At 48.1% G+C, this 24,103-nt stretch overlaps 1 protein-coding gene across 1 annotated transcript; it reads left to right on the forward strand.

Annotated features, from left to right (window-relative positions):
• Positions 1-14,578: 14,578 nt before the first annotated feature.
• On the forward strand, positions 14,579-24,103 carry LOC130708133 (microtubule-actin cross-linking factor 1-like). The gene is made up of 3 exons (XM_057545720.1): positions 14,579-14,703; positions 17,826-18,096; positions 24,015-24,103. Exons 2-3 carry the CDS (start codon positions 17,877-17,879, stop codon positions 24,101-24,103), a joined length of 309 nt encoding a protein of 102 aa, XP_057401703.1. The 5' UTR covers positions 14,579-14,703; positions 17,826-17,876.

Below are 24,103 nucleotides of genomic sequence, written 5' to 3' on the forward strand. Positions count from 1 at the left end.
CAGTGTTATATGAGAAACCAGAAGTCTACATTTTTATGGGAAATATATGTTTTTCAAGTGTTGCCTTTAATTTTTTAAAGGATGTGGAACAACTTCCACTTCTGGAAAGATGGAATAGATATACTTTTCCCTATTCCTCCTACTAAGCACAGATAAAAATCCTGGACATTATATATTAAACAAACACAAGACTCTGAAAGAGAAGAAAGCAGACTGGCCAGGGACCTCAAGACCCAAGGAATGACTCAGCAGTGAGTTCCCTGGGTTTTCTTTTTGCCTCATATATGTCAGATTGGGTACTGGAGAAGCCAGCAACCCAAAAATGCCAATGGGTACAGGCAAAAGTCCCAAGAGAAAAACCTGCTTTCTCTGGTCAAAGTACCAGAAAAAGAGCAGCCTAGAAAGACAGACAATCCTTAGACAATATTCCCTCTACTCCAGCCCCTCCTCTATACCCATCAGCGAAGGTCAGGTGGAAAGCCTAGACCTCTACCCTCCCCAGACTGTAATGAGGCATCTCCCCTCCCCTCTAGAGTGGTGCCAGAAGAGGGGTTTTCAGGATTTTCACCACTGATCAGCAATAACAAGGTCATCTCTCCCCACAATGCCAATGGAGGAAGTGAGGAGGACCTCCTTCCTCTCTCAGCCAGTGTGATATCAGTGAAGACCTAATAGGACACCTGAACTCCCACCCCTTCCCAGAAATAGGTGTTAACAGAGGCCAAGAGAACCTGGACTTCCACACCCACCTGGCGGTAATGAGGCAGCATCCCCCCTTTCCCACAGAAGCAATGTTAGAGGAGGCCTCCTAAAACATAAGATATAAACAAGATCCAGAGTCTTACAACACAATATCCAAAATTTCCAGGTCTTAATCAAAGGTTACTTGTCATACTAAGACCAGAAAAATCTGAACTTGACTAAGAAAAGGCAAACTATAGACCCCAAAACCAAAATGACAGAAACACTATAATTATCGGAAAAGGATTTTGAAACAACCATCATAAAAATGCTTCAATGTGTTCAATGACAGACACACTTGAAACAAATGAAAAAATAGAAACTCTCAGCAAAGAAATATAAAGCTTCAGCCAATAAATAAGAACTAAGTGGCCATTTTAGATCTAAAAATATACAATAATGGAAATTAAAACTCAATGCATGGGCTCAACAGCAAAATGGAGAGGAGAGAGGAAAAATATCAGTGAACTTGAAGACAGAAAGTGAGTAATTACTCAATCTGAACAGCAAAAAAAGATAGACTGGAACACAACAAAGCAAAACAAAACCAAAAAACCAATACATTGCCTCAGGGACGTGTGGAACTATATATAACATGATCTAACATTCATGTCATCAGAGTCACAGAAGAAGAGGAGAAAGAGTATTCAAAGAAATAATGGCTGAAATTTCCCCAAAATTTGGCAAAAAAACCATAAACCTACAGATTCACAAAGCTGAGCAAACCTCAGAAAGGATATTTATGCCAAGACACATCAGAGTCAAACCCGTGAAAATTAAAGTCAAAGGAAATAATCTTGGAAGCAGCCAGGGAGAAATGACACATTATATGTAGAGAGAAAATGATTCAAATGATGGCAGATTTCTTGTCAGAAACCATAGAGGCCGGAAGAAAGTAGCACAAGATTTTTCAAATGCTAAAAGAAAAGAACTGTCAATCTAGAATCATACCTGGTAAAAACATCCTTCAGAACTGAGGAAAAAAAAATCAAGACATGCCTAGATGAAGGAAAACTAGGAATTAATTTCCAGCAGACTTACCCTATAGGGATTGCTAAAGGAAGTTGTCTAAACAGAAAGGAAATAGTAACAGAAGGAATCTTGGAACACTGGGTAGGAAAAAAGAACAACAAAAATATAGGGACTTCCCTGGTGGTGCAATGGTTAAGAATCTGCCTGCCAATGCGGGGGAAACGGGTTCAATCCCTGGTCCAGGAAGATCCCACATGCCTCAGAGCAACTAAGCCCATGCGCCACAACTACTGAGCCTGCACTCTGGAGCCCATGAGCCACAACTACTGAAGCCCGCGTGCCTAGAGCCTGCACTCCGCAACAAGAGAAGCCACTGCAATGAGAAGCCTGCGCACCGCAATGAAGAGTAGCCCCTGCTCGCCGCAACTAGAGAAAGTCCCGCGTGCAGGGGGCTTTCAATGAAGACCCAACACAGCCAAAAATAAATAAATAAATAGAAATTTAAAAAAATAATAAATAAAAATAACTAACTAAATAAAAGTCATCCAATCTGTGTCTAAAAAAATAAATAAAGATTTTTCGAGTAATCAAAAGTCAAAACAAAAACAAAAGCAAAACAAAAAAAACAAAAGTGTGTGGACCAAACAAAATATGTTTTTAACCTGAGCTTTTCTAGACCAAACACTGGTATTTTCTACCTTTTGCCACCCAATACCTTACAAATCAACGTCTATTACTGAGCGCTTCAATGCAAGGGTTCCCTTGCCTCTCCAGCATCTGACAGGGAATACAAATAGGTCAGTGTTTACCAATGAAGTCGTGTAGAGGCCTGGTGGAGAGGAGGTAGAGGCTCTGACCTCCCCCATAATAGCATAATTTAGATTGTCTCTTGCTAACATGTCTGGAACCATTCCCTCTCCTTGTGGTCCGAAGAGTAAGCACATAAAACCAGCCAACCTTAGGTTGTATCCTCTCTGTCCTAGAGAACAAATGCTCCAGGACATCAGAGAAGAAAGTCTGGACCAGGGGCGATTACTCTTTGTATCATTCAGGTTGTTATTTCTCTCTATATATCTTGTTTCCCTATTAGACTGTGAGCTGGAGGGCAGGACTTTCCGATGTCTTTCTAACCCTCTCCATCCTTACAATCCAGCAGTCACTGAAGAATCCTTTGCCACTGATGAATTGTAATGCCATTTTTTCAGGGGGATACACAGCTATTTATGATATGAAAGGGAAGTTCATATTTAAGAATAAATTGGTGAGTGGACTTGTTTTACATGAAGACAGTAGGTAAAATACTTAGATAGAAGCCTTTCATGTCTCAGACCAACCTACTTAGCTTCAGACAATTTATCATTTTAGCAACCAAAGACCACTTCTAGGAATAGAGCCTAAAGAAATAATAGCATATGTACATAAAAATGCATGTAGAAGAATATTTGTTGTAGCATTGTTTGGATTTAACAAATTGCAAATAATCAAAATGTCAAAGAGGAAATAGTGAAATAGATTATGGCATACCCCAAATGTCATACTAAGTAGCCATAAAAAAGGAGAGGCAGACCTTGAAAAATTTCTACCTTAAAAGAAATGCAAGACGTCTAAAATAACGAACAAAAACATGATTGGTGAAAGATTAAAAGAAAATGCAAGCTTCAGAGTTCAGGTATATTACATACATATATTTTCTTTGAAATTATCTATATAAATATAAATATGTGAACTTGGGAAAAAGTCTGGAAGATACACAATAACACTTTGACAGTAATGGATTTTGGGATCTAGGACTAGAGGCAAATTTTTACTTCTTGCTTCAGGGAATTTTTTTTTAACTAGTAGGATTTAAAGAAATACACTTAGACCCATGAAAAGATGCTCACTCTCACCCACAGTAAGAGCAATGCAAGCTAAATCTAAACCGGCATTTCATTTTTCACCTTTCAGACTATCAGGGATCAAAGATTTTGGTAATATTGTTTTGGTCAGAATATGGTAAGCAGATCTTCTCATACACTTCAAGAGGGAGTATAAATTGGTACAAGCTCAATGCTGAGGCAATTTGGCGATATCTATGAAAATTATAAATGCATATACCTTTTATACCTTTTGACCCAGGAATTTCAGTTCTATAAATTTATATTTCAAATATGACACATGTGAGAATTGACATATATGCAAGGTTATTCATGGCAGCACTGCAATAGCAAAAGATTTGAAATCACCTAAAAGTCCACCAGTAGGGTACTGGTTAAATTAATTATGATACAACCATACAATGGAATAACATGCAGCTGTTTATTAAAAATAAATTGATTATTGTGGTCAAGAAATGCTATGTCTTGATTGGCTTAGGCTTAGCTTACAAGATCCCTCCCACTGGGTTGGGGAAGAAGCCCTGAGCTTGAATCCTGGACCTTTGTCTCTTTCCTGTAACCAAGCCTTACCTTGGGCCAGTCCCGGGAACTTGGTCCCTACCTTGTACTCTTGTCTGATTTCACTTCAATGCCTTCCCTCTGGTTGGGCTTTGACCAGCCCTCTCAGAGGCTAGAGTCTATTCATCCATCCATTCAATAAATATTTATTGAGCACTATTATGTGCCAGATGGTATTCTGGAGACTGGGGGTACAGCAGTGACCAAACAGGCACAAATTGCCTTCATAGAACTTACAGTCTCCCTTGGAACCAATCCCCATGGCTGAACTCCATTTTCTCCTTTGCCCAAATGAGAAAAGATCTGCAAAGCATCTATCTTTATTCCTGACACCTAAAAGACAGTGTGGCATCGTAGAACGTAGTCAGTTTTGGGAGCTTATGACTTCCCTATGGCACTTACAAGCTATGAGACCTTGCACAAGCCACTTATGCTTTCTGAGCCCTAATTTCCTCATCTGTAAAATGGGATGATGACAACACACGCCTTGTAGGGCTGTAAGGACTGAATATACGGATATTTGCAAAGCATGTGGCACCGCACCGTGCCTGAACAGTAAGGGTTCAACACACGGTAGATGTTTGAGTTTTGTATGTCAGAACCAGGAGCCTTGTGCAGACGGCTTGGAAGGGAGAGTGACTCAGCATCCAGGAACTGGGACAAGAGAACAGAAGAGCATAATGGAGAAGCAGGCTCTAGGCAGCTGTCCCCAGCCGGAGCACAGGAGCTCAGAGCGGTTGGAGAAGCGGCAGACGGTGGGCAGCAGCCCTCCCAGGATCATCTCTGCCCTGGGCGGGGTTCTGAGAGCAACTAGCAAAGAAGAGTGGGCAGCAGGGCTGAGACAGCACATGGGTCCCAGGAATCCAGATGGCGAAGGGACAGGGGCTACAGAAGGCTGGAACAGAGGCAGCCGAGCCTGCCGCCACCAAGTCCCCTAACTTCATCCCTGCTTACCCTTCTTCCACTCTACAGCCGGTCCCTCCCGCCTCTTCAGGAGCCTCACATCATCTGTACGCCATTCTTTCCAACCTCCCCCTCTTTATTACTTCTTTCAGATCAATACTTGAACATGCTCAAATCTTTCCCTGCTTAAAAACAAATAAGCAAACAAACACCCAACTCCACATCCCCTCTGTCACTACCCTACCATTCCTCCTTCCCTTCACTGCCAAACTTCTCTGTCTCCTTCCCGCTCCTCCACTCACTCCAGCCTGGCTTCTCCCTGCAAAAATCTGCTGGGCCTGCTCCTGCCCAATCACCAAGAACAATAGAAGACTTGCTGTGCATCCTGGTGCAGGCCTTCTATGTCTCTGGACCTCTAGTGTACAAGTGAGAAACGAGAGGTAGCTGGTTTCCTTGTGCAGCAGAAGAGGCATAGAGGGCCCCACGCTGCCCCCCCTGTAACAGGAAACAGTAGAATGATAAGGAACATCTGCACTGCATTTCGTGTCACAATGGGACAGACTATGTTGCCTGCTCAGAACCCTTTAGCGGTTTTCCAATCACACTCAGAATGAGCCTCAAACTGCTTGTACAAGGCCTCCCAGGGACTATAGCTCCTGCCCTTCTCTTCAACCAGCCTCGTAATCTGTCACACCACCCACTTACCCCTCACTCCTTTCTGTCCCTCCTGGCTCTCCTCAAACACACACAACGTACTCTTGCCACTCCTGCTTGGGCACTTTTGCACTTACTGTTTCCTTTGCCTGAACCGTTTTTCCTCTGCGTTCTCCAGCGCAGAATCTACTAGCCCCTGGTGGCTCTGAATACCTGAAACGTGGCTCCTCCAAATTGAGATGGGCCTTAAGTGTAAAATGTACACGGAATTTTGAGGACTCAGTTCACACAAAAAAGAATTTTAAATATCAAATGAATGCTTTTGATATGGACTGCATTCTGAAATGATATTTGGGGTATGTTAGATATGTAGGATTGTTGTGAGGACCTAATATGCTGATATTCGAAATATATTATTGAAATATATTGTTAAAGTTAATTTTACCTGTTGCTTTTTATTTTTTAAATAGACTTTTTTTTATAGCGGTTTTAGATTCACAGCAAAATTGAATGGAAAGTACAGAGAGTTCCCATATACTTCCTGCCCCCATAAACGTGCAATCTCCTCCACTATCAACATCCCGCATCCTGTTACCTTCAGTGAACCTACATAAACACATCATCATCATCCAAAGTCCTTAGTTTACATGAAGGTTCAATTTTAGTGTTTTACATTCTGTGAGTTTTGACGAATGTGTAATGACACGTGTCCACTGTACAGAATAGTTTCACTGCTCTAAAAATCCTCTGTGCTCTGCGTATTCTTCCCTCCCTCCCCCATAACCCTTGGCAACTACTCTGCTTTTTTACATTTCTAATGTGCTACTAGAAAATTTAAAATTGCAGGTGCGGCAGCAGTATATTTCTATTGGACAGCACTGCTCTGGATGGTCACAAGGCTGCTCTCTTCCTCTGTTCAAGTCTCTGTTGAAATATCACCTCCTCCATGTGACTCTCTCTGACTACCCACCCTATTTAAAACAGTAGCTCCCATGGGAGTTCCCTGGCAGGCCAGTGATTAGGACTTGGCGCTTTCACTGCTGTGGGCTGGGTTCAGTCCCTGGTCGGGGACTTGGCTCCCAAACTAAGATCCTGGCCGTACATGGCGCCGCCAAAAAAAAAAGAAAGAAAAGAAAAAGCAGCTCCCACTCTCATGTTTTCCTTTCTACTTTATTCTTCCTCATAGCAGTTATTATTAACTGCACTATACTGCAAATTTAGCTATTTGTTTAATATGTCTCCCCTATTAGAATTTAAGTTTTATGAGGGCAGAAATTTCTTTGGTCTTGTTTATCACTGTATCCCCAGCTCCTCTAACAGTACCTGGCACGCAGTAGGCTCCCAATAAGTATTTGTTTAATTAATTAATAAGTGTAATTGTCACGAAATCCAAAGGTCTCTTGAGTCAAGTAACTGAAATGACGACAAGGACGACAGGAACGAAATGATGACAACAAGAAAAGCAACAGCAAAAGTGTCTCCTGGTAACTCTCTTTAGAGTAAGGAATCTTTACTAATGTTCTTTGTGTTTCTGGTCTGAAGTGGTCCCAGGTCCATGCCAAAACCAGTCCCCATGGCCAGAGGAAAACCCATCACTGACTGGATTAGGTGATGTCAATTTCATTCCTTTTCTTTTCTTTTAATTAATTATTTATTTACTTATTTGGTTGCACCAGGTCTTAGCTGTGGCATGCAGGCTCTTTTAGTTGCGGCATGCAGGATCTAGTTCCCTGACGAGGGATTGAACCCCGACCCCCTGCATTGGGAACATGGAGTCTTAACCACTGGACCACCAGGGAAGTCCCTTCATTCCTTTTCAAGTTCAGCTTTTCAACCACTCTCTTCTTACTGAACGTGGCCTTTCCATTGTTCCATGACTCTCCTAGTTTTTCTCTTACCTCTCTGGGTTCTTCTCTTCCACCTAACTCTTAACTGTTGATACAGCTCAGGGCTCTGTCCTCAATCTTCTCTCCTCACTCTTCATACTTGTCTTGGGTGGGTACAACATGGATTCACCTTCTATCCTTATGCAGACAATTCCCACATCTATTTCCAGACCTGGCCTTTCTCCTGAGCTCCAGGCCTGGAGATCTCCACTGGGTAGCCCAAGGGCACTTCAAAGGGAGCATATCTAAAAATGAACACAGCATCTTTCTCCCACACCTGCTCCTCCTTCTATGTAACCTTAGAGAATGACACTATTAATCTGCCTGAGACAGAGATCTGGAAGTCACTCTTTGGCACCTCTTCTCCCTCACCCCCCAAGGACTTCATCCTTAAGTCCTGTGGATGCCATTCTCTATACCTTTGATTCTATGCACTTCTCCCCATCTTTACTGCTGTCACTCTCATCCAAGATCTTGTCCAATCTTGCCAGGACACGTTTAAATGTCTTCTAACTGGCACCTATTGGTGGCTTTCTCACACTCAATTTAGGCTCCCTATAGTCTGTTCTCCTACAGCACCCAGAGTGATTTTTTTTCTAGAATGCATATTGGATGAAGTCCTTCCCTGTTTAAAATGTTAGAATGGCTACCATCAAAAAGACAAGTGATAACAAGTGTTAGGATGGGGAGAAAATGGAACTCTTGTGCACTGTTGATGGGAATGTAATTTGGTACAGCTGCTGCGAAAAACTGTATGAAGGTCCCTCAAAATATTAAAAATAGAACTACCATATGATACAGCAGTCTTACTTCTAGGTATACATCCAAAGGAAATGAAAACAGAAGTAAAAGAGATATCTTCACTCCTATGTTCATTGCAGCATTATTTACAGTAGCCAAGATATGGAAACCATCTGAGTGTCCATCAATAGATGAATGGATAAAGAAGATGTGGTATATAGATTTATATATACAAGGGGATATTACTCAGCCATGAGAAAGAAGGGAATTCTGCCATTTATGACAACATGGATGGACCTTGAGGGCATTATGCTTAGTGAAATAAGCCAGACAGAGAAAGACAAATACTGTACAGCATCACTTATGTGTTCAATTTAAAAAAAAAAAAGTCAAACTCATAGAAAGAGAGAGTAGAAAAGTGGTTGCCAGGGGCTGGGGGGTGGGGGCAATAGGAAGAGGTTGGTAAAAGGGTACGAACTTTCTGCTATAAGATGAACACGTTCTGAAGCCCTAATGTAAAACATGGTGACTCTAGTTGATAATACTATATTGTATAATGGAAATTTTCTAAGGCAGTATAACTTAAATGTTCTCACCCCTCCAAAAAATAAAAATAAAAAGACAAATATGTGAAGTGATGGATGTGTTAATTAAATAAACGAGGGGAATCCTTTTACAATGTATGTGTTAATTAAATAAATGAGGGGAATCCTTTTACAATGTATATGTATACCAAATCACCATGATGCACACTTTAAATATCTTACAATTTTATTTGCAGTTAAACCTCAATAAAGCTGAAAATAAATCAACTCTCCAATGGCTTCACATGGAACTTGGAAGAGAGTCTGAAACCCAACATTCTCCAGCCTCATTTTGGACAACTTATTCCCGTAGTGCTCTTTATGCCAGTTATTCTGAACTTCTTCAATTCCTTGAGCACCCTGTCCTCTCAACTGCAGGTCTTTGTACATATTGATCTGGTTAGTCTCTTCCTCTGCTGTCCTCACTTCATCGATCCATTTGATTCAAGCTTTCATTCATTCAACAAGTATCTGCTGAAAGCCTACCATGTGCTCGGCACCGTAGGGATACAGCAGTGAAGAGCACAGACGGTCCTCCCTCTCATGAAGCATCCTGGAGGGGGAGACAAAAAATAAACCAGTAAACACGTAAGCAAGATGATGGCAAAATAATAAATGTTAAGAAGGAAATAAAACAAGGTTTAAAGGAAGTCGCTACTTTAGATGGGTGGTCAAAAACGCCTCTTTGTGAAGGTGACTTGTAAGCTGAGTCTTGGATGATGAAAAAGGCACCAGTTATGCACAGATTTTAGGCAGGGGGCAGGAGGGGGGTGGATTTCAGGCAACCAGAACAGCTTTGTGAAGCCCCAAGATGAGAATGAGATGTTTATTAAAGGAAAAAGAAGGTCTGATTTGTTGGAATCCAGTGACCATGGGATCTTGAGATTAGGTCTAAGCAAGGGCCAGATTGTATAAAGCATTATGGACAATTATATGGAGTTGATATTTTATTCTAAGTGCAAATTGGAACTGTGTATGACATGACATGATTTATGTTTAAAAAGATTCACTTTGGCTGCTTCGTGGATCGAAATGGGGTGGGAGCCAGAGTGGAAACAGATATGATTCAGAAGGCGAGCGCAGTTGTCCAGGTGAGCGATGGATTAAGGTAGTAAGAGGAAAATGGAAGAAGTGGATGAATTCAGGATACATTATGGAGGCCTTTTGTCAGACCTTCCTGATGGGGCTGAAGGGAATGAGAGAAAGAAAAATCAAGAGTAACTATTAGGGACTTCCCTCGTTGCGCAGTGGTTAAGACTCCGTGCTCCCAGTGCAGGGGGCCCAGGTGCCAGCCCTGGTCAGGGAACTAGATCCCACATGCATGCTGCAACTAAGAGTTCGCATGCCACGACTAAGGAGCTCACCCACCGCAACTAAGGAGCCCGTGTGCTGCAACTAAGACCCGGTGCAACCAAATAAATAAATATTTTTTAAAAAATAGAGTAACTACTAGATCTTTGACTTGAGTAAATGGGCAGGTAGTGGAGCCATTTTCTGAGATGGCCAAGACTGGGAGAGAAACAGTTTTGTAGGTGGTAGGGGGCAGATATCAAGAGTTCTATGTGGGACATTTTGAGTTTGAGATGCCTATGAGACATCCAGGTAGTGATGGGGATGTCAAGGAGGCAGTTGGATGTGAGTCTGGAGCTAGGAGGAGAGAGATGAGAGCTGGAGCTACAGATGGGACATTAAGTCTGGATGTCATCAGTGTACAGATGCGGGGGAATCAATCAGAGAAAGATGGGAGGAAAACATTCTAGGCAGAGCTTAGAAATCTGTAAGGTCCCTCCCAGTTTGGGGATTCTGTGCTACTTCCTCTACGTGGATACTTGAACTTTACAGGGCTCCAGCCTCTACCCATGCTCATGTTTCATCTTCACCTTCAGTCGGACACCTGTCTAATTCCAGAGGGTCCAGAGGAGCAGGTGGGGATAGAAGGAATACACACTGTTGAAGAGCAAGCTTTTCCATGAAGCTGGATGACTGAAATTTTCCACTGGAACAAGAACCTAGAAGGACAAGGATGAAATGCCTGGTAAAAATACCTGGCCTCAAGCTTCTAGAAAGTGTCCCTTCTCTGTGCTCCCTTCCAGGGTATCCTGTACTTTCCCCATCTCAGCATGAATCAGTAGAAGTATAACTGCCCTTTTGCTTGTCTATCTCCCACCTAGGCTGTGAGCAACACAAGGACAGGGGCCGTGTTTTTCTGGTTCATTTTAAAAATGAATCAGCACAAAGCTTAGTGCTTGGCACTGAGTCGATGCTTAATTAGTGTTTGCTGAATGGAGAGTGAGTGTCATTCTTCTGATGTGTCTGGAAAGCTGGTGGCCCAAGCAGCAGTCTGGGAACCTAGTTCAGGACTCCAAATAGGATAAAAAGTTGTTCTGGCACCCCTCCAAGGAGAGAACTCTGCTCAGGTGTACAGGGTGTGAGGTTCCCTAGTTCCAAGGCTACTAACTTCTAGAGGGAATCGGCAGAGACCTCCAGTTGGTGAAATAAGGGACAGTAGAGGGGAACACTTATCAGGCCCAGAGGACATTTCAGAAGGGAATAATTTTTTTTTTAAGGCTGAGCTGTGTGGCATGCACGATGCAGGATCTTAGATTCCCCGACCAGGGATCAAACCCGTGCCCCTTGCATTGTGATCTCGGAGTCTTAACCACTGGACTGCCAGCGAAGTCCCACAGAAGGCAATGATTTTTAAATGCCTGCCCCCTCTATCACCCTGTGAATCCTCAAGGACAAAGACCTGATCGGATTCACATCTGTGTTCCCAGCAGAACTCAAAACTGTCCCCAGCACATAGTATTCCTCAATAAAAAATTGCTGAAGTGAATCGAAGCCCAGTAGCCCAAGGTTACTGGCCGGCTGCCAGCTGCAAAAAGCTTGGCATGTCTCACCAGCAACTCAACCCCAGGGTAGCACTGCTGGAGCTGGAGCCCTGGGGAGACACAACTGAATGTCCTAAGTCCAGAAGCTTCTGGAAGCTCCACCTTCTCACAGCCCACAGCATGAATAATTCAGGACAGGACTGGTGGTCAGATTTGGGAAGGACACTGAGGTTGGAGAGGAGGAAAACCTTTCGATGTTCTCTAGTCAGAGAGGCTGGGACTGCAGGCGTCCTAGGGGACTTGACAGCCCTCCCCCATGAGCTCCCCTCAGCTGGCCCAAGGTCCTGCCCACAGATCCCGGCACCTGTGGAGACTCAGCTTCATCCCCAGGCTCCCCACACTCCGGCTATGCTTTCAGCTGGTCTTCCCCCTTGGCACCCATGTTCCCGTCTCACCAGGGAAGGGCTTTTGCACTCATTTCTAAGCTGAGAGTGATTCCTTTATTGCCTCTTCAGCTTTTTGCCTCAAGGCATAAAGGAACTTTAGAATCAGGCTGAAGAATTCTCCTGGGCTGAGGCCTCTGCAGGTTTCTGTGGAGAGATATCCCACACAGGGACCTGCACTACCGGCCCAGGTACCGTTTAGGTTACAGCTGTGGACTCCTGACCTTTCTCTGGAAGTCTAAGCGGTACCTGTGGTCCAAGGAGAAGAACACTTGACTGAGTCAAAGGACTTGGGTTCCTTGCTTTGGCTTCAGACAGTGGAGACTGATGGTTAGAGCATGAGGTTTGGAGGCAGGCCTGGCAAGCCTCAACACTAGTTTGCTTTGTGGGCTTTAGTAAGTCGCATAACCTCTCAAAGTCTCTATTTCCTTATTTGTAAAATGAGGATAATAAAGGTACCTACTGTACAAGGTTATGGGGAGGATTTAACAAGATAATATATGCAAAAATACCCAGGGCATTGTCTAGTTCTTAGTAGGAGTTTAGTAAGTGATAGTTCCTTTCCCTTATTTAATGGGGGAGAATGCATGCAAACAGAAACCTAGAAGGTTTCAGTGAGTGGAAATCATCCCTTCCCATCCCCACTGTCCCTACCTGGGACCAGAGCCTCCTTACCTTTTGCTGGGACTATTGCAGTAGTCTCCCAGCATAACCATACACACTTATCTTGAGCCTGTCCTTGGTTTCTTTCACTCTTCTGGTTTCCACCTTCCTTGGCTGCTCATAACCATATAATTTAGACCAAATTTCTTTTCTTTTTTAAGTACCGGTTTTTAAATAAATATTTTATTTATTTATTTTTGGCTATGTCGGGTGTTAGTTGCAGCCCATGGGCTTCTCTATAGTTGAGGTGTGCGGGCTCAGTAGTTGTGGCAGGGTGGTTTGCCCGGCGGCATGTGGGATCTTAGTTACCCCACCAGAGATGGAACCCACATCCCCTGCACTGGAAGGCGGATTCTTTACCACTGGACCATCAAGGAAGTCCCTAGACCAAACTTCTTAGCTTGAAGGTCAAGGGCCTCAGTAATTTGGACCAACCCACATTTCCCCAATAGTTACAGTGAAAAGGAACACAGGACGCGGTGTGTGAAGACACGGATTCCAGTCTTGGATTGGCTCCTTTCTTCCCAGATGACTGAATAAATCATCTGTTTCCACATCCAGAAATTGACGTATTGATCTGCCTCATGGGATGCACAATGATTTACAGCTAATTGTCCATCTTTATTGCTAACCCAGTCGAGCCAGTGGGCAGGGACCATATGCATCTTGCTCATCACTGTATCCTTAGCGCCAGGCACAGGGCCTGGCACAGGGTACATATTTGTTGAATGAATGAATGAATAGCATGGTGAGGATTAGGTGTGGCATGACCCAGGTGAAGCACCTTGCCTGGTCCCCAGGAGGCACGCCCAAATGGTAGCTGTTGCTGTGCAGACTACTAGTGAAGTGACTTTAGACAAATACCCTTCCTTCTCTGGACATGTACATGGATCTGTACTAGGAGAGCATTGAAGGCACTCTTTCTTGGCTCTTATTTACTGTATCACTAGGCAGAGCATACAGAAGGAGCTCAATAAATGTTTTCTCAGTGGATGAAGTCTCTTCCAAGGCTCTGAATGGGGCTACTGCTGTCTAAAGCAGAGTCTGAGTTTCTTCCTGGGGCCTGGTTCCCCTCTGCCCTTTACCCCGCGGGGAAGACGGGGCCTCCTTCTGGTCCCTCCTACATTCAGTTCCCGAAGCCCGAAGCCCGAAGCCCGGCGTGTAAGTGGACCCGCAGGGCGCTCTCGGGAGGGGGAGCAGGAGCCCCAGGAGTAGGGACGGAATATGGGTTTAGGGGAAGCAGGCAAAAGGGGGTCAGGCAGGGGAACGGGCTGTTCGAGAACCGGGTCCGGGCTGAGAGACAGCCCCGCAGCCTGGGAGAGCGACCCGGGGACCTGCGGTGAGGAGCTCCAAGGGGGCGGGCCGCGTGAGCCAGGCCCGGGTCAGCGAGCGGCCGCGGGGCCGGGACAGAGAGGGCTCCGGAGCCGAAGGCGGGGAATGTGGGGGTGTGAGTTGGCCCCGAGGACGCGGGCCGCCGCAGGGGAGGAGTCACGGGGGGAAGGACCCTGGGAGAGGACGCGGGGTCCATGCGGAGGGCTTGCGGGCGCGAGGAAGCTGCCGCGGGTGGGGTGCAGGCCGGGGAGCGCGCATCGGGGGGTGGGGGCGGCGTCAGCGCCGGGGGTGGGGGAGCGGGTTGGGCGGCTGCGCCGGCTGCGCTTCAGCCGCCGCCTCTAGGGCGCGGGGGGCGGGGGGCTCGGCGCCGCGAGCTCGGCCATTGTGGGAGCCGCTCCCCTCGGCTCCGCGGCGCTCCCCTCCGCTGCGCTTCTGCCCGGGGCGCGCCCAGCCGCCGCTGCCTTCGCTGCCGCTGCTGCTGCCGCTGCCGCAGGTCCTCCGCCGCTCCGGCTCACAGGGTAAGGCGCGGGGCGCGGGGCTGGCGGCAGGCTCCCCGCCCGGCTGCACGGGGTGCGCGGCGGCGGCCGGGGCGCGGTGCCTGATCTCGCGGGGCGGCCGCGCCCGAGCCCGGGTAGCGGGCCGCAGCGGGAGGGCGGGTTGACCGGCACAGGCATCGCGGCCGTCCGGGCCTCGCACCTGCAGTCCCGGCGGCGGGCAGCGCCGAGCGCGCGGACTCGGGGTTTCCCTCGGCGGGCGCTGCCCGGGCCAAAGGGAGGCGTGTTCTCCGGGAAAATGGGACACCGAGCCCTCCCGGGCCGGGCGAGAGACCTGCGGGGGCGGGCAGGGGCGGGCGGGGAAGGTGGCTTCACGGTCCCAGGTCTCGGCAGCTGGCCCACGCGCCTGCTGGGTCCCTGGTCGCGCGTCCGCATGGCGCGGCCCCGCTCTTTGTCAGCCGCGCGCGGCGGGCACGCGGACCCACCCGCGTCGCCCCTGGCTCCCGGCGCGCCCCTCCCCTACCGTGGGGAATGGGACTAGGAGCGAGAGGGAGGGAGGCCCGCTACCGGAGAGCTCCAGGTGAGGTGCCAGTCGCCGACCTGGCCTGCGACCTTCGGAACGGGTTGGGGGCGTGGGCACGCGCTCCAGTAAATTGGGAATTGATGGAGTGGCTCAGGTGACCGAGGGGTGGGGCGGCAGCCCCGAGGTCATACAGGTGTTTGTAAGGGTCAGGAGACTGACCCGGGTCGAGTCGAGGAGGGACGGGTTCTCAGGCAGGAGGCCTTGGCTGAACGGGCCTTTGTAGTGAAATGGGCGTCTCGGGGAGGGAGCAGGTGGTCTGAGAGGAGAGGCGTTTTCCTGCCCCGGGCTGAGGGTAGGGATGGAAGCCCGGGCTGAATTTCCCTGCGATGGGGGCATTCATTCATGCACCTGACTAGGCTATACGAAGTGGGAGGCAGGCACCAGACGGTAATGGGGGTTACATGCTAGGATAAAAGGCAAAGCTGTGCCAGGACCTGAGTCCTTTCCTTTCTGCCTTCTGGGGCTGGATTCCTTCTTGATCTTGCATGGGAAGAAGGCCCAAATGCTGCTGGCACAGGAGGTGCCCTGGCAGTGCTGTTCTGCCTGCTGGAGGCTGCCTAGAAGCCTTCCGCACCGTTGGATGTTTCTTTTGTTATCTCTCCTCACTCTGTGCCTATGGTAGGGATCTGCCAGTGACCCAGGAGGTGTTTCTGACCCTTGCTGCCTCCAGGCTGAGATTCCCAGAATCCAGGAGGGGCTGTGCCCAGAGACCCATGGTGTCCGGCCATTTAGGCCAGCTCCCTGTCTCCACACAGCCCTGTGTGCAGGTATTCCCCATAAGTGAAAGGCGATAGTCTCCTGCCCTCCCTGGACCCTGGAGCCAAAGTGAGAGTTGGTTACTTGGGATGGATTTGGGGCTTGCAGGGAGGCTGGTAACTGCGGGCATGCGCCGTTGGGGGGCTCTGAAGAGGCTGTTGGGGTGGTGGGCCGTGTGCAGCAGACGTGGTTCCAGGCAGTGAGCTTGGCCTGGCCGAGGGAAGGCCGCCCAGTCTGGCTGGTGGAGCCCAGCTGGCTCCAGAGTGGTTGTATTTCCACTCAGATCCCTCCACTGGCTAAACTGACCAGAAAAATGGACTTTCTGTACCACCTCGCCCACCCCCACGCTGTGCCACTTACTTCCACAGCAGCCCTTGGAATAGAATAGGCAAATGAACATTTTTTTTAAAATTAATTAATTAATTATTTTTTTAAAATTTTTGGCTGTGTTGGGTCTTCATTTCTGTGCGAGGGCTTTCTCTAGTTGCGGCGAGCGGGGGCCACTCTTCATCGCGGTGCGCGGGCCTCTCATTATTGCAGCCTCTCTTGTTGCGGAGCACAGGCTCCAGACGCGCAGGCTCAGTAGTTGTGGTTCACGGGCCCAGTCGCTCCGCGGCATGTGGGATCCTCCCAGACCAGGGCTCGAACCCGTGTCCCCTGCATTGGCAGGCAGATTCTCAACCACTGCGCCACCAGGGAAGCCCGGCAAATGAACATTTTATCTAATGCCTGTTGTGTGCCACGCATGGCACCGGCCAGTGTTTTACATTTGCATTTTGCTGTGTTCTTAAAACGTCAACTTAGAAGTTGAAATATTACCCCATTTTGCAGATGGGGAAACTGAGTCTCCGAGAAGTGAAATGACTTGCCCCAGATCACAACAATTTTTTTAGTGGCCAAACCGGAAGCTATACCCGGGTCTGTCTTACTTCAGGTTTAGTGCTTTTTCTAATCTCTGTCTTTTGCCAGAGACAGTACAGGAGAAATCAAGAATTTCTGCCTGTTCTAACTCATGCTTTATTGCATGCCTACCACTGAGATTGTGCTTTAGCTTTTTGAAAATACTTCCCATCTGTTGCCCCATTTTATCCTTATAACATTCCCAGGAGGTAAGTAGAACAGGAATGTAATAATAGATGCTGTTTGTTGAGTGCTTATTGGACACCGGGCTCTGTTAAGCACTTTACCTGCATGATCTCATATATTCCTTGCAAACAACCTTGTGAGGTAGGTGCTATTACATTCCCATTTTATAGATGAGGATGCTGAGACTCAAAGAGGTTAAATGGCTTCCCCAGGGTCACACAGCTAGTAAATGACGGGGTAGAATTTGAATCCATATCTATCTATAAGACTTGAAAGCTTAATCCTCCACAAGTACTAAGTAACAAAAATAGTGGTTACTAGTAATAGCTAACTTTTTTGGTGGGGGGGGGGGTGGCCTCGTGGCATGTGGGATCTTAGTTCCCCGACCAGGGATCGAACCCGTGCCCCCTGCATTGGAAGCGTGGAGTCTTAACCACTGGACTGCCAGGGAAGTCCCTAATAGGAGCTAACTTTTACATAGTGTTTTAAGATTTATAGGCACCTTCACATATATTACTTCACGTGATTTCCCCCAAACCCCATGAGATAGTTTTGTCATGTAGTATAATTATCCCCATTTTCCAGATAGGGAAACTGAGGTTCAGAGAGGTAAAGAAATCAAGTCAGTGGCAGAACCAGAACTAGAACCTCTGCTTCCCAAGTCCCAGCGTTCCTTTTGTGACCCCTTCGGTCTGTTCACATACACTTCTCTCCCCTACAGATCACTTCTCCCTGGTCCCCAGGCCCTTCTGCTGCAGCCCCTGCCTGGGCCATGTCTTCCTCAGATGAAGAAACGCTCAGTGAGCGGTCATGCCGGAGCGAGCGGTCATGTCGGAGCGAGCGATCTTACAGGAGTGAGCGGTCAGGGAGCCTGTCTCCCTGTCCCCCAGGGGACACCTTACCCTGGAACCTGCCACTGCATGAACAGAAAAAGCGGAAAAGCCAGGACTCGGTGCTGGACCCTGCGGAGCGTGCTGTGGTCAGAGTCGCTGGTAAGAGAGGCCCAGAGTGAGCTGGGGACCAAGGGTGTGCTGGATGGGGGTGGGGTGGTGGAGGTGCCCTCCCTGGGCTCTCTGACAGCTGGAGTCCAATTTGGTATTATTACTACTGGAAAGATGATGAAAAGACATTAAAGAAAAATTTGAAGAGGAAAGTCTGCCACTCCTAATGCCTGTGTGCTAAAGCCAGCCCTGTTTTCCTTTTTTTATCTTCTTCCCTGCCTTTGTCCCCATGCAGTTATATTTTCCGTGTAGTCGCCTTCATGGCTCATGTACCATTCTGGATCTGACTTTTTTCACTTAACTCCTACATCGAAAAGATTTTCCACGTTACATCTTAGGCTTTATAGTTACCATTTTTAAAGGCTGTGTAATATTTCATGATTTAAAAAATCCTACTCATTTTCCACTTTTTTTTTTTTTTTTGCCACAATGGACAATGCTGCAGTGAACATCTTTATGAATAACAATACTTGACTTCCACTGAGTTATTTCCTTGGAATAAAGTCCTTGGAGAAGGCAGTTTCACACACATTGCCTTCTAAAAATGTGGTCCATGTTTACCCTTTCTGCAGGGCAAGGGCTGGAGCTGCTGCCCCTTTGCTAAGCAGCAGAGCAGTGCAGCGCAGTGGTCACGAGCCCGGACTTTGGAGTCAGGGAGGGAAGGTGCTGGATTGTGGCCCTGCCACCGACCAGCTGTGTGATTCTGGGCAAGTCTCTCACCCTGCCTAAGCCTCACCTGCCTCATCTTGAGAATGCTTCCTGTGCAGGGCTGTTTTGAGGATTAGATGAGATAATGTATGTAAAGCTCTTCGCACGGTTCTTGGCTCTGTAAGGGGGAAGTGCTCTCTCTGCTGCTTCCACCAGAGGCATCCAGAGCTGCCTCCGTGGGTTGTGCTCAGCACCTCAGCAGGTGTTGGTGCCAGAGTGCAGACAGAAAGACAGACAGAGCAGCGCCTGCAGCGAATTCAGTGACATCACCCACTTTCAATCCATCACCAAGGCCTGTCCTGCTACCTCCTTTGTGTCCCTCAAACAAGGCACCCTGCCTGCCTCCACTTTGTCATCTCTCACCTGGACCTTCCAACCTCCATCCCATAGTTCTCTTCCTTCTGGTCTTGCCCCCCTTCCTCCACATGACTGACAGAGTGTTTTGTTCAAAAATGCAGACCTGATCCTGTTACTCAGCTGCTTACACACCTTCTTTGGCTTTTCATCCCTGTGGCATAAAGGGTATGGCATAAACACCCATCAAAATCAGCGCTACTTCCAGGCAACCTGCCACATTGAGCCGTACCTCGGCTCCCACAGGTGCGCCTCCTGCAGGATCAGGCCTCCATGCCTGAACTTTCTTCTCTGCGAGGTGCCAGGAGCCCCTCCTCCTGTTGTAAGGGCCGCCTCCCCTCTCCCTGTTACCCCCAGAGGTATCCAGAGCTCCCTCCTCCGCTCTCATTTCATACTTTTCTCTCCTCTGTTCCCTGGTACAGCATAGCAGTCATCCCACGGGGTGCCCGTCACTCCCTTAGGACTGTAAGCAATTCCAGACCATGTCTTGTTTATGTTTTTACCCTCAGCTCCTTTCACAGGGCCTTATGCATGTTGGAGATCAACCAGTATTGAATGAATGAATGCAAGGAGTGCTTGCATTCACATATTCATTCAATATGTGACCGATTGTGATCCAGGAACAGGCAGTGGGCTGTAGTGGAAAGCTAGGTGGGGAGAGGGCTATGTGGGCTCAAGTAATCCGGAAAGGATTTGAGAGGGGGTGAGCTTCAAGGGAGGAGATCTGGAAGACAGGCTGGAGAGTTTGAACCCCTTCTGTGGGCAATAGGAAGCCCTTGAGGAAGGACTCTTTAGTCTTTCTCGAGACCTTTGGGCCTATGGCATCAGCCAGTCAATAGAGTTTCAGAGCTGTCCCTACGATGCAGGAAGGGCTTTATTTGTCTCCAGCCTTGAAGGGTCCCCACTGAGGGGCCTCTGGACGCACAAACCCCTCATTCTCCTGAAGGCAGCAGAGTGGAGGCCTCCTTCTCCCTTCCTCACACCCTCCAGCCCCATCCTCCATCACACATGAACACAGTGGGCCTTCCATATGCATAGATGTGGAACCCGCAGATATGGAGGGTCAACTGTATTACATCAATTTGTATATAAGGGACTTGAGCATCCGTGGATTTTGGTGTCTGCTGGGGTTCTGGAACCAATCCCCCCGCACATACCGAGGGATGACTGACCGTACCTATAGATCCCTTTGTGATGAATTCCCCGTCCAGTCTTCTCTGAAGAACCCCAAGGGATGATTTGCCTGCTGTTTAACATTCCGAGTCTAGACCAGAAATGGAGTGGGCCCAAGGGGGCTTAATCCCTCAGAACGCTGCTGGGTCCACTGAGCAAAGGGATAGGGGGTTGCTGTGCTGCTTCCGGCATCCGTGGCTGATCTTCTTTACGTCCTGACACTGCCACATAACTGTCTTGAGAAGGGGGCTGGGCCAGTGAGGCTGAAAACGGGGAGACTGCCATGGTTAAAAATAACTTGTGCGCTGCAGTTGGGTGTGTTTCGTTAGTAGGAGAGAAGAGAGGCAGCAGAGAAGAGGCGGGACCGCTACTTCAGGGCCTGGCTGAGATCTTCCTGTGATTTAGAACATCATGGGGGTTCTACCAGAGTAATTAAAAAGGCAGCCTTCCTTCTTCGGGGATTGCTTCCTGTGAGGTGCAGGAAGGGCACGTCTGGGAGACCCTATGTGCGCTGAAGCTCTCTGAAGTTAGAACTTACATTCTGGGAGGAAATGAAGTCAGTCTCATCCTGGAAGCCAGCTGTGGCCTGTGCAGTTTTTTCCTCCCCATGGGCCTGGGTTCTGAAGCCAAGCGGGGGTGTCTGAATCAGTCTCACCAAATACACAGACCGCCCCCTTCCCTGGCCCCATTCGGTGTCCTGCGCTGGTCTCAGGGCCTCCCCTATGCTGGAGAGGCCGGATGGGGGACCCCTGCTGATCACACGTGTCGGATGGAGAGGCATGTCAGGGCCGAGAAAGCTGCGGATCTCAGTCTACAAAGTCAGAACAGGTTCTAGGGGCCCCACGCATGATGTAACCCTATTCTTCCCATCCTCATCCTTTCCCTCCATTTTTTCTTTCTCTCATCCTTGCTAGCCCCATTCTCAACTCCTTAAGCCCGGCCACATTGAAGTGGAATAATAGTCATTAACGAGAAAACCTTGTTTCTGTTGATCACAGAGATTTCACAGTGACAGTGCGTTAGGACACGTGTTAGGATCTGAGGCCCAAAGGGTTTAAGGGACTTGCCTATAGTCATACAGGACCAGTAGACCCAGATCTTCCAACTCCGGGTACATTGCTATTTCCATTCCCTTAGGCAATACCTGGCAACCAGGCCAGCTGGAAACTTCTGCAGGAGACAATCTAAATAGCTGACTTGGTCTCCAGACTCACCAGAGAGTCATTCTGGTCACTTCTGGGAGAGACCTCAGGATCCTGACCTATAGAGAAAAGCAGAGACAAAGATCTAGTAAACTGACTCTTCAAAGCCCTTTACCTCTCTGTTATTGAATAGCAATAGAAATATCCTTATTCATTGGTGGGGTGGCGGGGTGACAGGAAGCGGGGAGCTGAGGAGGGTACTTGAGCAAGGAACACAACCCCATAGCGTAGAAGAGGGGAGAGGAGAGAAGGCTGTATCCCTTGGGGCTTATGAGGAGTGGGGGGAATAAACAAGAGTGCAGGACCATGTCACATGGTTGTACACTGCACGACTCTAGGGGGCACCATTCATACTTTTGTCATTGTAGGTTTGTATTGTGGCAAATTTCCTGCAGATGGCAGTAAAGTATCTGGAGGAAGGGACCCTGTTTGGGCAGGGCTGGGTGCAGGAAGGATTCCTTATCTACCTATCAATCAGGTATTCAACCATCTTAACATCACATATTCAGGACCCTCCCTGTTCTTGGCATTGATACTTAAGGATGACTGAAGATGTGATCCCTTCTTCAGGGAACTCAGTCTAGTTAAGAGGACAGAAGGGACAAAATAATTACATTCCTGTATGTATTATGAAAGAAGGGAGCACAGGGACTCAGGGCTAAGGACTGGCCTCCCGGTGAACCAGTAGAAATCTATAGGATTTGTTTTTGGGAACCTCCCAGCAGGTGCTGGTGAAGTCATCATCCCCAACATTTGCTTCAACGTGGTCTCCCCCAGGAAGCCTTCCCTGATCTCTCCAGTCAGAGAGCAATCGTATCTCTACCCAGCCCTTGTTTCAGCTGGCCTTATATTAAAGTTCATTGTTTCCAGGTATGTTTCCCCCTCCAGATCTCGCTGGTGAGAGCTCACTGTAGTCAGGAGGCCCAGCTCATCCTTCATGGTGTTGCCCCAGGATCTCACTCTGAAAGCATGGGCTCTAGAAGCTAGAGGCTCAGGGAGGGCTGTGAAATGCAGCTCGGATGCTGGTGTTTGCTCCTGCTTTCAGAGCCTACGCTCAGCTGCTGGAGTCACTCAAGGGCTCACTCCTGGGGAGATAGCCTTAAGAGCTTGTGCCTGGTCAGAGGAAGAAGTCTGATCCTCTGTGCCCATGTGTCTCTCCTCCAGGATGGAAGCTCTCAGAAGGTGCCTCGCTGCTTGTTCATTCATTTCAGTTTAAAAAGTGGGTTTAGCCCCAGCTGTGTGCCAGGCACTGTGAAGACAAGGGGATCTGGAGTCAGGAAACTTGGGCAAATGACTTCACTTCTTAGGGCTTCGGTTTCCTTATCTGTAAAGGGGAGATGATGACATCTGTTTCGAATGATCATTGGATGAAAGTCAGAACATACTAGACAAACATGGGTTAACATGTCTATTACTGCACTTAGTGTGTCATTCCTCGTATCTTCCCTGGGCAACTAGAAGAGGCAGTGGGGACTCCAGGAAGCCAGTAGTTTCCTAGGTGAGCAAGGAAGTGGCCCCAGGCCTCTTAGTCCTGTCCCTTTCTTTTGTTCACTCCAGGGCTTTGTCAGAGAGCAGATGGAAGAGTGTGTGTGTGTGTGTGTGTGTGTGTGTGTGTGTGTGTGTGTGTGTTTCTGGCCAAGCCATTATGGGAAAAAGGGGATGCAGGGGTGGAAAATGGAGCCCTAAAAGCAATTCTATTGGGAATCCCTACTCCTGAGCCCAAGGCTCCTCCTCCTTTCCAGCTTATCTACTTCTTCCTGGCAATATCCTCAGAGTCCGTGACCCTGTCCTGGAGCTCCGTTTCAGTAGCAGGAGAGATGAACAGGAGAGAGTCCCTGAAAGTGGGGCAGAATGGATTGCAGCTACACACCACCGGCTCGGCTCCAGCTCTTTGAAAGTAAATCTGGGTCACATTAGCTGAAGGGATGGAAAATGACCACGTGGGCAGAATTCTGTGCAGGCAGCAGAAAAGACAGCCAAGCTGTCCTTTTTCTGAGGCTCAGGGTCCCTGTGGGACCGCAGCTAGTCTGGGAAGGTGGTTGTCACATTGCAAGGTGCCGTCTTTATGCCACTGGATTCCCATCATGCTTTTCTAGTGACTTCCCCGGTGACACAAAGACAGGTTTGGAATGTCAGTCTGACTCACGTCTTTCTGTTCTGGAGCAGCCTAGGACTGAGGTTAGGAATGCGGAGGAAGGATGGGTTGATTTGGGGGCTGTGGAAAGCTGTCATTTCTCAGCCCCGTGGGGTTAGAGACCTGATGCCTCCAGAGGCGCTGACAGTGCAGCAGGATCTGGGGCTGCACTCGTCTTTTATTCCAGCAGTCCTCCTCCTGGGGAAAGGTCTGTGAACACACCTGGGTGTGAGTGTTAAGAACCCATCAACACCAAAGTGCTATCCTGAGCTTGGCCAGTTGCTGTGGCTGGGACCTGCTGTGATTTGGCCCCTGGTCTGCCTGTTGCCACCTGTCAGGTAGAAGCCAACCAGCTTCCTGGCTCCGCCTTGGCTCTCCTGCAGAAGCAGAACTGGTGCCCCTGGCTCGAATCTCCGCCCCGACTTAG

The sequence above is a fragment of the Balaenoptera acutorostrata genome, chromosome 1 (genome assembly GCF_949987535.1).
Source record: "Balaenoptera acutorostrata chromosome 1, mBalAcu1.1, whole genome shotgun sequence".
Classification (NCBI taxonomy): domain Eukaryota; kingdom Metazoa; phylum Chordata; class Mammalia; order Artiodactyla; family Balaenopteridae; genus Balaenoptera; species Balaenoptera acutorostrata.

Coding starts and splice junctions, on each gene's coding strand:
- LOC130708133 (XM_057545720.1), top strand. CDS start 17,877: ATGTCTTCCTCAGATGAAGAAACGCTCAGTGAGCGGTCATGCCGGAGC. Junction 18,097..24,014: donor TGCTGTGGTCAGAGTCGCTG/GTAAGAGAGGCC, acceptor GCCACCTGTCAG/GTAGAAGCCAACCAGCTTCC.